This window comes from Lagenorhynchus albirostris, chromosome 1, assembly GCF_949774975.1.
Source record: "Lagenorhynchus albirostris chromosome 1, mLagAlb1.1, whole genome shotgun sequence".
Lineage (NCBI taxonomy): Eukaryota > Metazoa > Chordata > Mammalia > Artiodactyla > Delphinidae > Lagenorhynchus > Lagenorhynchus albirostris.
Genome location: NC_083095.1, coordinates 123,380,489 through 123,393,264, shown reverse-complemented (window position 1 = coordinate 123,393,264; position 12,776 = coordinate 123,380,489). Strand labels below are relative to the sequence as shown.

General features: G+C 45.5%; 1 protein-coding gene across 1 annotated transcript; it reads left to right on the top strand.

The window, feature by feature from the left end:
* Positions 1–484: 484 nt before the first annotated feature.
* PDCD7 (programmed cell death 7) lies at positions 485–11,848 on the top strand. Its single transcript, XM_060152006.1, has 5 exons — positions 485–1,399; positions 3,353–3,491; positions 8,380–8,616; positions 8,888–8,975; positions 10,674–11,848. Exons 1-5 carry the CDS (start codon positions 521–523, stop codon positions 10,795–10,797), a joined length of 1,467 nt encoding a protein of 488 aa, XP_060007989.1. The 5' UTR covers positions 485–520; the 3' UTR covers positions 10,798–11,848.
* The last annotated feature ends 928 nt before the right edge of the window (positions 11,849–12,776 follow it).

Below are 12,776 nucleotides of genomic sequence, written 5' to 3'. Positions count from 1 at the left end.
AGTCTACTAGGGGGCTTTTGTAAATGCTGTTCCCATTCGGACTGTGCGTCCCTCTCTTCTTTCTCTTCTATTTCTACGATTTAACTCATAATTACCCTTCAGACCTCAGATGGAGTCTCAAAGCCTTAGGACAACCTTCCCCAACCTCTTTAAATTTAATTTTCCTATAAGCTCTTCTTGCCCTTTTTTCCTCGTAGTACTTACATTCGCCGCTGCCCTTTTGCATTTGATTGCAGGATTACTTGATTAATGTGTTTTCTTTACTAGATAGGTAGTTCTACGAGGAGAGGAACTGTATCTGTTAGTCGCACTGCAAAGGGGCTAGCTCCTCACCTAGAATGCTCAGTAAGGACAGTATTTTTGAATTGAAGGGTTGAATGAACGCCCATCCATGCGCCGGGCTCCCTGGTTCGGGTGCTTCACACTTATGTCGCGCGCGGTATACGTCACTTCCTCCCGGAAGACACTTTCGCTGGGAACCACTCAGATTCCTGTCACTTCTCAGAATCCCTCCGTGGCCATGGCTCTGCCTCCCTTCTTCACCCCGGGTCGCCCGGGCCCGCCGCTCCCGCAGCCGCCGGCTCCCGCTCCCTTCGGCTGTCCGCCACCGCCGCTACCCTCTCCGGCTTTCCCACCGCCTCTTCCCCAGCGGCCTGGTCCTTTTCCGGGGGCCTCCGCCCCCTTTCTCCAGCCCCCGCTGGCTCTGCAGCCCCGGGCCCCCGGGGAAGCCTCCCGCGGGGGTGGGGGCGGGGGCGGAGGCGGCGGCTCCTTCTACCAGGTGCCGCCACCGCCGCTCCCTCCCCCGCCGCCCCAGTGCCGGCCCTTCCTAGGGAACGACGCCGGTGAGCGCCCGCGGCCGCCGCCTCCAGGCCCGGGGCCGCCCTGGAGCCCGCGCTGGCCTGAAGCACCGCCGCCGTCCGACGTGCTTGGGGACGCGGCCCTGCAGCGCCTGCGCGACCGGCAGTGGCTAGAGGCGGTGTTCGGAACCCCGCGGCGGGCCGGCTGCCCGGTGCCCCCGCGCGCGCCCGCCGGCCCCAACCTGGGCGAGGTTCGGGCTCGGTTGCGCGGGTCCCTGCGCCTGGTGCGGCGGCTGCGCGACCTGGGCCATGCGCTGCGCGAGGCCGAGGCTGACGGCGTGGCCTGGGCACAGCTGCATGCGGAGGCACAGCCGCTGCGCGCCGAGCTGGCCGAGCGACTTCAGCTCCTGACCCAGGCAGCCTATGTGGGCGAGGCGCGGCGCAGGCTGGAGAGGGTCCGGCGCCGCCGGCTGCGGCTTCGCGAGAGGGCCCGGGAACGCGAGGCCGAGCTGGAGGCGGAGGCCACGCGGGCAGCGGAGCGCGAGCAGGAGATTGACCGCTGGAGGGTCAAGTGCGTGCAGGAGGTGGAGGAGAAGAAGCGGGTAAGAGCAGCGGATGCACACGGGAGCAGGGGTAGTGGTGTTTGACACCCGATGGGGCTTGAGGCTTTGCACTGTCATTCCTCAGGGCTAAGCCTCTTTTTCCTCATCCGTAAAATAAAGAGATAGTTTGCCTTTCCGACCTCATATTTCCGTATTGGTTGCGTGTTAATGGTGTACAGTAAATAACACAAATGCTCTAGGTGCGCTGCAAAGTCCCATAAATACAAAGTATAGGATTGCATAGTGGTTTTGCAGGGATGACAGATCTGTTTTCTGCTCCAGCGTTCTGTCCATTTAGTAACATTCACGACGAACAAGAATCTGGGTCCTTGCGTCTTGTCCTGCTCTAGGTGATTTTAAGAATACAAAAAAAGAGAACTTGGGGCATTTTCTCAAGGAACATATACCCTAATTGGCTGATGGGGCACTAGTGATGATTTTCCCAGGATTCCTTTATTTACAAGTTCAACAATATCCCAAGTTCAACGATGGTATTTTTGAGCACTTACTCAAAACCTTGTAACAGTCTGAGAGGTAGGCAGTATTATTCCAATTTTACAGATTAGGAAATTGAGGCATAGAGAGGTTAACTTGCCAACAGTCACACAACCGGTTTGTGGCAGTTTCACTCCTGATTTGAGCCCAGATTGCTCGATTCCAAAGCCTACTGATCTCAAGTTTTAACTTAAGTAGAGGGCCAGGGTGAAACTGGAAATCAGTCAAATAGTTAAGGCATTCTCATTACTTTTGAATGCCTCTAGGGACTTCCCCTCTCCCTCCACTCTCCACAACCAGCGGGTACAGGCTTGTGTCCTCCTTGAGTCTGCTACAGCCCTGGAGTCTGATCCAACTCCCCTCTAAAGTATATTGATGGCAAGCTTTGTCTTCACACCTCCAGGAATATATCAGCGCTTTAAAGGAGAGTACTTGGAGGCAATGCCTTAACCTAAGGGAATATGAGTAAGTTCACCAGACATTTAATGTGGGCCCATTATGGCAGGCCCACTGCTGAGTGCTGGAAGTAGGGGTGAATAAGACATAGTGTTTGTCCTTGAGGGGCTTAGAGCACAATGGGGGATCATGTCTGTATAGCATGGTGTGTGTTAGGATTTCAACTGTAGGTGCTATAAAAGCCCAGAGAAGGAATATCTAATCCACTGGGGGAAGGTATCAAGGAAGGCTTCCCAGATGATATGGTGACATCTCAGCTGAGTCTTGTAGGAAATGTCAAAGCTAAGTGAAAGCAGCATGTGCAGTTCCAGAAACAAAAGAGTGAAACAGCATGGTGTGTCTGTAATGGTGAAACTATAGTGCTTATTTGACAGATGGGAAAGAGAGCTTTTAGGCAAAAGGATCCTCCCTACCACACACTGTGAGGGTACTGGAGACAGAGTCCTGTGAGTAGTGACTTGAGGAACCAGGGTTATTTAGCTTACATGTGAACCAACTTAAGAGAAAGATGGAGTCTTCAGATGTTTAAAAGGCTGTCATATCAAAGAGATCCTTGAGACTTTAGAGCATCGGGGCACAAACTGTGCTTAGGTTATCACTGAGAACATTGTAGAGTCCTAGGCCTTTCCAACCCCATTCTTTATCTTCCCTGCTAGTCTGAATCTTTGGATCCAGGAGTCTGCATTTTTAATAAGAGAGCCCCAAGTTAACAAGGTAAGTTGGAGGCAGATGTTCCTTGAACCACACTTTGAGAAACTCTGAGGAAGAAACAAAGGCAAGAGCCCACGTGGAAGCTGCAGAGAAGATAATCCCTTGGCTGGACCAATGTAGAGAGGAGTTGTGCATGGCTCAGGAAATTGGGATGTAGATCCAGTAGAGTCTTTCTTAACCTTGGGACTGTCTGATCCTCTGAAATCTCACGGCCAGGCAGATTTTCTCTGCTGTAAGGTTGTTACTCGTAAGGTTCCATACTGGGTCTCATGGGCTCTCTTTCTCATCCAGGAGCAGGAACTTAAAGCTGCTGCTGATGGTGTCCTATCTGAAGTGAGGAAAAAACAAGCAGACACCAAAAGAATGGTGGACATTCTTCGGGCCTTGGAGAAATTGAGGAAACTCAGGAAAGAGGCTGCAGCAAGGAAAGGTAACCATGGCTTTGCATTTCTTTCCATTCTTTACCCTAGCCCCCTCCTCCCCAAAATTGTTGAAGGAAAAATGCTTGATACTTCATTATTTTCACCAAGTAGGGTAACTAAGCTTATCAGCAGTACTTCAGAACTTTGGAAGTAGAAAGCCTCAGAAGGTATTTATCCCTGGTAGCCAAGATTGAAAAGGATGTGGGAACCCACCGCACTGTCTTCCTCTTTTTTTTACTTTTATAAAAAAATTAATTTATTTATTTTTGGCTGTGTTACTGCACATGGGCTTTCTCTAGTTGTGGTGAGCGGGGCTACTCTTTGTTGCAGTGCATGGACTTCCCATTGCACTGGCTTCTATTGTGGTAGAGCACCGGCTCTAGGCTCACAGGCTTCAGTAATTGTGGCACGTGGGCTCAGTAGTTGTGGCTCACAGGCTCAGTAGTTGTGGCTCGCAGGCTCAGTAGTTGTGGCGCACGGTCTTAGTTGCTCTGAGGCATGTGGGATCTTCCTGGACCAGGGATCGAACCCATGGCGCCTGCATTGGCAGGCGGATTCTTAACCAATGTGCCACCAGGGAAGTCCTGCACTGTCTTCCTCTTGACTCATCATTGCCATCCCAGGCATTCCTGGCCACACTTTTCTGAGTGAGGTTGGCGTGGCTGATCAAGCCCATATACCAAGGTGAAAGCTATTCTATCTTTACTTGGTGCTTCAGAAGGTGTCGAAAACTTAGCATGCTCCTTCATATACATTTCAAACCTGAAACATTGATATTTGTAGAGGTGTGAATGGTTGGACGGGGCAGGGAGTGCCCTGCAGACTGCATGGGTGTCCCTGGCTTACCTGCATGTCACTTTTGGACCCAGAGAACCTCAGTGGTCTCCTCTTGCCTCTAGAGGGAGCACTGGTTTTCTAGAAGTTCCCCAGTTGTGCTTTCCTGCCTGCCTAGATCCTTGCTCTTGCCAGTCTGTTTGTCTGGAGGGCCTTCAGTACCATCTTTGCCATTTTTAGCTCTCATTATCCTTCAAAAGTAAATACAGTAAATTCCATCCTTCCCCGATCTGGACTGAGGTGACCTACTGCTCCTTCTCATTTGCACCTGGCTTGAACAACATGCTGCCTTATTTAGTAGGCTGTAGGCCATTGACATTCACCAGGGATATTTGAGAGTACACAAATTAGCAAGTACCACAATAGCAAATGATCTGCCCTGTGTGGTTTAAAATATAATTGAAAACTGCAGCTCAGATCCTTAATAAAATGTCACTGGGACATGTGCATTCAGTCAGGCTCATTCACTAGCTAAATGATTAACTTATACATGCCAGCCTCCAGACTGGCTGATTCAGATTCAGGTCTCAGAATCAGATGACCCCACAAAGCATTCATGAATCAGAAGGAGGTTGCATCTACTGTGTCTACCTCTATCTCTTAATTATAATAATGCAAAACCTGAGGGCTACTATTTCATATTCCCCTACTTCATGTCCTCCGTGAGCTGAGTGTTCAGTAAACTTATGCCAAGTGAATTTATTGTACAACACAATTTCTATTAGTCTGCCTCACTTTGGTCTGAAAGAAGGAAGAAATTTTAGGAGAAATTAAAATCTAAAATAAGCAGGCTCTGGAGTTAACTGACTTGAATGTAAAATGGTTTAGTATCTAGTAACTGGTTTTGTTGGATACTTTAAAAGAAAAAGAGCAACTTTTTAAGTTCTCTCACTGTGCTGAGAAAATGAAGCTGGTTATGTAAGCAGGGCCACGTCTCAAAGTGTCTTATTTGCTAGGCTAGACTTCTCACCTATGCTTAAAGCTGAGTGGAACCATTGGAAGCTTTTAAGCAGAGATGACAAAGATCAGTGCTGGCAGAGTAGAGAAAGGTTTGGGGCTTCTAGGAGGGAGGAAAAAAGAGAGACTGATAGGGCTGTTGCAGTCTGAGCAGGGATAATATGGGAGTGTGAACTAAGAGTCAGATAGTGAGCTGGAGAAAAGTAAACAGATTTAAGAGATGTGAGTAGAGTGTGTGTGTGTGTGTGTGTACACATATAAGTAAATAACTTGGGGGAACTCAGCATGTGGGAGCTGAAGGAAAAAAATGACTTTCAGGTTCTAGCTTGATCTATTGAATGAGTGATGATACCATTCTAATTGACCAGGAAAACAAGAGGGGGAACAGGCTTGGGGCTGATGAGTTCAGTTTGGGACCTGTTATGTTTGTGGTGCCTGTGGTACATCCTGGATAAGAGTTTATCAGCATGTTGCTGTAAGTAGGATGACCTTGAGGAGATTGTGCGGTGTGAGATGAGGCCCAAAGACAAAATCCTAGGGAATGTCAAAATCAAGATGGGTAAGGAGGAGGCCACAAAAGAGATCAAGAGAGGTCAGAGATAGGAGGAAAGTGTAGGCCCCTTACTTTTTCTGGAAAGTGGCAAATGCTCAGAGAGATTGCATAATATTGGGCAGGTTACTTAAACTTCTCTGTGCCTTGGTTTTTCCTCACCTGTAAGAAGAGAATAGTGATGGTACCGATCCATGGGGTGTTGCAATGATTAAATTAGTAAACATGCATAAAGTGTTTAAGACAGTCCTGGCGGGCTTCCCTGGTGGCGCAGTGGTTGAGAGTCTGCCTGCCGATGCAGGGGACATGGGTTCGTGCCCCGGTCTGGGAAGATCCCACATGCCGCGGAGCGGCTAGGCCCGTGAGCCATGGCCGCTGAGCCTGCGTGTCCGGAGCCTGTGCTCCGCAACGCGAGAGACCACAGCAGTGAGATGCCCGCGTACCGCAAAAAAAAAAAAAAAAAAAAAATCCTGGCATGTAGTAAATGCTGTATAAGTGTTTATTATTATTATTATCAAGTAATATAAAGATTAATAAACATCCATGGGAATTAGTACCCAACAGGTTATTAGTGACTGGTGCTGGGTGCATTTCAGTGGAGTGGTATGGGTAGAGGCCAGACTAGACTAGATCAAAGAGGAGGAGATAAGAAAAGCAGACAGTGAGTCCAGCTTATTAAAAGTTTGCCTGTGAAGAGAAGCAGGAGGGATAGTTAATGGCTTGAGGTCCTGCAGGAAGTAGGGAGATTCAGATCCCAGATGGAGGAATTAACTTAAGTGGAGAAGGACCCATTTTCCACTGAAATGAAAACGAAGAGGGCAAGGATGGGTAGTAATGCAGATGAGTAAAGTCAGCAGCAAAAAATTAAGGGATTTCCTGGCTGGTAGCCTCTTTTCTCTAGGGAAAATGCTAGATGGTTTGCTAAGAGTAGAGAAGTAAGGCTTTAGGAGGGAGGTGAATGTTTGAAATAATTGTTGTGAGGAATGAGTGAGAGCCAACCAGAGACACATGGGAGTATGGCTGTAGAGAGGTGCCATTATGGGCTGAGCTGATGTAACTATACACTGGCACTAGGTCACATAACCAAATGAGTCTGCAGTTGGCAGGTGGGCACAGAGCACAGGTCTATTGGGGTTTTGCTTAATGGGCGACCACACGTTTTGGTGAAATCTGATATATTAGATTGGAGGTTTTAGTGAAGCTGACAGAGTTTTGGGTAGAAAGTCAGAGAAGAGAATAATTGGGTTTAAGACTTCAGAGGTGGAAACTTTTTTCTGATCATGCCAAGGTCCAAAGACTGCACGAGGCCCTAAGGTATGGGTGGCTAAAGGGGAATAAAGGAGAAAGCATTGGTATCTAGGAGCTGCAGGAACTAGAGAAGTAATGGTAGAGGTGGAGGGAACCTAGATCATGTCGTTGCAGGGGGTCTGGAAGAGGATTGGTGGGGGGGGGGCGTTTCAGAGGGAGAGTGTCATGGTGGTCAGGAGGGATCCATGAAAGGCTGAGGGGAATGAGCGCGGGTGGTGCAGGCCAGCACACCGAGATGGGAGCAGGCCACACCTTCTCAGGAGTCTGGAGGCACTTTGGGGCTGATGGCGTGTCTGTGTATTTTTGCTGTACTGAGAGATTTTAGTACTTGCAGCAGAGATTGTATGACCCAGAAGCCTAAAATATTCACTGTCTGGCCGCTTATGGAAAAGGTTTGCCAATCCTTAGTCTAGGTAAAGAAATGAAACAAAACCATGAAATTATTATGAAACAACAAAGTGACAGCTTAAATTTCTCAGTGCATAAGAATTTTGTGTGTATTTGGAAAATAATTGGCAACTTAGTAGAAGATGGATTTGAGTTGTAGAGTTTCCATAGGTGGGAATGAGTAGATGAAAACTTGTTCAAGCCAAGAAATCATGACAAAATGATCTGAAGGAATGTTAGCCTCGGAGATGAAGATAGGAGAGCGAATTCTGCAACTACTTAGCTGCCGTGGTTGAGGGAAAAAAGAGTCAGACCTCCAAATCAGGGTGACCAACCATCACATCTGTCCCAGGACACTGGGTTTTCAGTGCTAAAACTGGACAAATGAAACATTTGGTCACCCTGCCCTCAGCAGCAGACTGTGAGGTTATTGTGGTTGGTTAAGTGTATTTCTTCCTCACTGTCCAAGTGTGCGCTCTCAGAAGTTCAGACTCAGTCAGAGGAAAACTTGTTTTTTAGTTGGGTCTAGGAGTCTGTGCTGTAGGAATTTCACAGTGAAGAAGTAAAAGACAGTTCCTCCCTTTAGTAGAGGAATTCTCCAACTGAAGGATCAAACCCATTAAGAAATAAACAAAATCAAAGGTTAAGTAGTGTGATACAGAAAGAGGAGTTAGTGAAAGTCAGGGGTGAAATTAATTGAAAACTCAAAAAGATCAAATTGAGACTTGAAGGCTGGTTGGAATTTGTAAACTCTAACCAAATTCATACTGTTAGTAGGACTTTGAGTCTGTTCATTAGAACATGGATTTGGGGATAAGAAAAAGTTGTATCTAAAATGTCATTTGCATCTCTTTGCCCAGGGGTCTGTCCTCCAGCCTCAGCAGATGAGACCTTTGAGCATCACCTTCAGCGACTGAGAAAACTCATTAAAAAACGCTCTGAATTATATGAAGCTGAAGAGAGAGCCCTCAGAGTTATGTTGGAAGGAGAACAAGAGGAAGAGAGGAAAAGAGAATTAGAGAAGAAACAGAGGAAAGAAAAAGAGAAATTTTTACTACAGAAGCGTGAAATTGAGTCCAAGTTATTTGGGGATCCAGGTAAGTTCCTCTGTAACCAGTGGAGAAAAGAAAAATACTAGATTGACAGCTCTTTTCCTCATGGATGATCTCCACCTAAGCTAAGAGGTGGTAGGCGACAAATTGGAAGGATCCTTTAGGATTTGAATTCTAAACTATATCCTGGAAATCAAGGATAAAGATGAAACACATTTGATCATATTGTATAATCATAGACTAAGTCACTTTGCCTTGAGAAATATGCTGTACATATGAAGCATGATGACATGGTATTGTGCCTTTTCTTTTTCAGATGAGTTCCCACTTGCTCACCTCTTGCAGCCTTTCCGGCAGTATTACCTCCAGGCTGAGCACTCCCTGCCAGCACTCATCCAGATAAGGTCAGAGGGGCATTCTCCATGTTTTCCTTCCCTTAGGTAGCAAGAAGCAGTCGACAAAGTGCTTATGTTGTTGAGGTCTATTACTATATCTTTTTTTTTTTTTTTTAGTTCCTTATGAGTTTATAGAATGTTTCCAAGTTTGAAGCATGCCACACACGTCTTGTTTAGTCCTCATCAGTTCTTGAGAAGTAGATGTCCCTATTTTAACAGGTGAAGACACTGAAACTCAGGTTGTGACTTGCCCTCTGTATTATCCCATGCTATAGCTGTTATGTTGACTTAAATCATTGACTTCCTTTTCCTAATTCTCTTCTACTGCTAAACAGACCAAGGAAAAGAAACCCTCCCTGTATACTCACCTGTGGAGACTGTTAACAAAGACCCACACTGACTTGTGAGTTCTTACAGGTCAAAGCCAAGAGAGCTAGGAACAAGGAGTCTCACCTTAATCTGCAGTTACTAATGAGCTAGGTAAAGTTTTCAGTTCTGAGTCTCACTTTCCTCACCTACAAGGTGAAAATGATGGACTAGACTGTGGCCTTCAAATGTGAACAGTCGTACCCTCCCAAATGTAATCTTTTGAAAAATCAGTTTGTATAACAATGAATGAATGGGTTCCACAGGCAGTTTAAATGTGTTATTGACTGGAAGCACTTCGTTATTTCTAGACTCCCCAAAGCATCTACTTGGGGCCTAAGTGTCTTCAAAGCCTGATTTGAAAAACCACTGAACTAAGTGCTCTCTGAGGATCCTTCCAAGGTCCAACAGTACTCTTTAGCGCTGTTCTGGGAAAAGTGTATTTCTGGTTAACATACAAGTTTTAGCCTTTAAATATATTACAATGGGTTCTCGTTATTTACAGCAGCTATATTCTGTAAAACTGCAAATGCTGAATTAGAGAATACTGAACTGCTGCTCCTGAAGGAAATACAGAGCTAGGCTCCTGTGAGCCTTTGGCCACGACATTTTCATCAACTGATCAATACCTAACCTTGTCTTTCCTTTTAAAGACAACTTATTTAATACATACTGTTGATTCATCAACATTGAACTCATAGCTAATGGCACTATAACTCATGCCTGAAGGTAGTTTATTTAACATACATGTGTTCTCCATGAGGCATATCACAGCCTTCTAATGCTAGCTATAGCACTCCAGCACTGTACTCGGGAGCCATTTTAAACAGCAAAATGCCAATAGCACAAAAATTTGAAGAATGTGGTACTAAACAGACTACAGAAAAGATACTTGTTGACAGTAGGGGAGCTGAAAAGAAGAAGGCAGAGTGTCACCTCGTTCCACCACAGTTGGGAACATGCCTTTTGGTGACTCAGATTTTTCACTGCTCTGTGCATGTTGGCAAGTAACCAGGGAAGCACCATGAGTAATGATTTGTGGGTTACAAATCAATTTTAGTGAATAGCCAAATTTGCAAATACAGAATCTGCAAATAATGAGGATCGACTGTATATTCATTATTTGGTTATCCATAAAATATAAGTTATTTGGCGTTTTTTCCCACTTACATATATGTACATTCAAGAAATAGTCTTTTGCATAATTTCTAGAAATCAAGTTCTTTAATGGACTCATATCAGTCATTTGAAAGCAAAGTCCTGTAATAGAATATTTAGTTGCTAACATAGTGCTTGGAATGAAACAAAAATAAACAGTTGTTCTGTAATGTTCTCATTAAGGCATGATTGGGATCAGTACCTGGTGCCATCTGATCATCCCAAAGGCAACTCCGTTCCCCAAGGATGGGTTCTTCCCCCGCTCCCCAGCAACGACATCTGGGCAACCGCCATTAAGCTGCATTAGTAAAGATGCTCCAGGAGTGTCGTCCAGCCAAGGCTCTTTCCAGCTCTAAGTATTAGTGACGCTGCCATCTTCTTGTACTGTAGTATAAATCACAACCTCTAAACTCCACGTGGCATTGCCCTACCCAGAAGTTACGTTTTCCTTCTGTCCTCTGTCCTGGCCAAGGTGCCTCTTGAATCAGGAGATTAATATGGTTCCTCAGGAAAGGACCTAGGTGAACTGAGGTTTTTACGACAGGCAGTGGCCTTGGTTCATGAAATTCGCCTCTGTTTTGAGGGGCTTGGTCCAGATTGATTTATAAGTTTACTTTTATCTTTCTTGTGTGGTGATGGATAAGTATACGCTATACACTCATACCCTCGACACAGGTGTGCACTGGGTAGATTTAGCAGTCCCTTCCCCAGTACTCCTTGTTAAAGCAAGCTTGATGCAAAACCTCCTTACCTTTCTTACCCAGAGAGCCTCCTAACTTCCAGGAAGAAAGGTCAGAAATGCTTTATCTTCAGTTTTGTGAATCCCACTTTTGGTGCAGCTGGAGAGGCTCGGCTGCCAGAAAAGCTGGTGGCCTTGTCTGGTAGTCAAGTGGAGAACTTGGAAAGCCTGAAGAGTACCTGTACCCAAACTGGATTGTGTTTTAATGGATGATGGCTGCATTTTCCCCGTATTAGAAGGATCCTAATGAAAGCACCTGCTTTTTAAGTTCCTAGAGGTCTGGTTGTTCAGAATCTGCAAGGATAAAAATTAATTTCCTTATGGGAGTGGGACCTTGATTAACCTCACTCAGTCACATTGTGGGAGCTGGTATAGTGGAAATTGTGGAATTTTCTTAGGAACTCAAGCTTCCAAAAATATACATGTAATTTAAGCTGGGGGAAAAGCAGATAAAAATAATAAAATTTATTTTTTTATACTCATTAATAAATGCTGTTGTGCCTGGAGATGATCAGTCATATAACATGTCAGGTTTTTTGTTTTATTTTGTTTTCCTTTTTGCCATTTATTGTGTTATTTATATTTCCAAAAAGCTAAATAAATATCATTTTTAGTTTGAGCCTTTGCCCCCAATTTGTTGCCTCCCAAATCACTACACACTCTTTCACATTGATGAAAGACATTTACTGCAAAGTTCAAATTTATTAACTAGGCATTTGCTACCGGAAGGTGAATCTCAAGCACCAAACTTTTTAGGCGGTATCCAACTCTGGATAAGCAGGAAAGGACGTCTCAACTTTGGAAGTGATTTCATGTACTTGGAAGCTCTTGGATACAAGATGCTGACACATTTGTCCCTTTTTTGTTGTTTCATTTGCACTGTTTATATGTTATGCATTACAGAGTTAACAGGGTATGAGGGCCAGCACTCCTCTAAAGTGTTTCTAAGCTCATAAACCTCAGAATCTGATGTGATTAGCCTCACATAACCCCGTAGGCCTGTGTGCCCTTTTGTTATAAATCTCCACCATTTTCTGATGAGATGCAGGAAGAGTAGAAATAAAGGATGAATTGTACAATGTATGTTTGGTGTCCAGACAGCCTTGCCGCTAAGATACCTGCATTGATGGGGTTAGGGAGTGTGGAGCAGGGACTCAGGAAAACTCAGGCAGCAGAACCCAAGGAAAAGAAAGCATTTAACTTCAGGTGGAAAAAACCATTCCCTCTTCCCTCTCATTCAGCTTCTGCAAAGTTTTAATAAAGTGAGCATTATTTTTATTATTTGTTTGGTCTTTTGTTAAGTTTTTCCTAGTTTATGCCCTGTGTAGTGGTGGTGGCAGCAGCCACTGGTACTTGAAGGCAGCTGTCCCCAACCTTTTTGGCACCAGGGACTGGTTTCGTGGAAGAAAGTTTTTCTAGGGACCAGTGTTGGGGAGGGGAGTGGGGGTGGGGATGGTTCAGGCTGTAATGCGAGCGATGGGGAGCCGCAGATGAAGCTTTGCTCACTTGCTCGCTCGCTGCTCACCTCCTGCTGTGCAGCCCGGGGG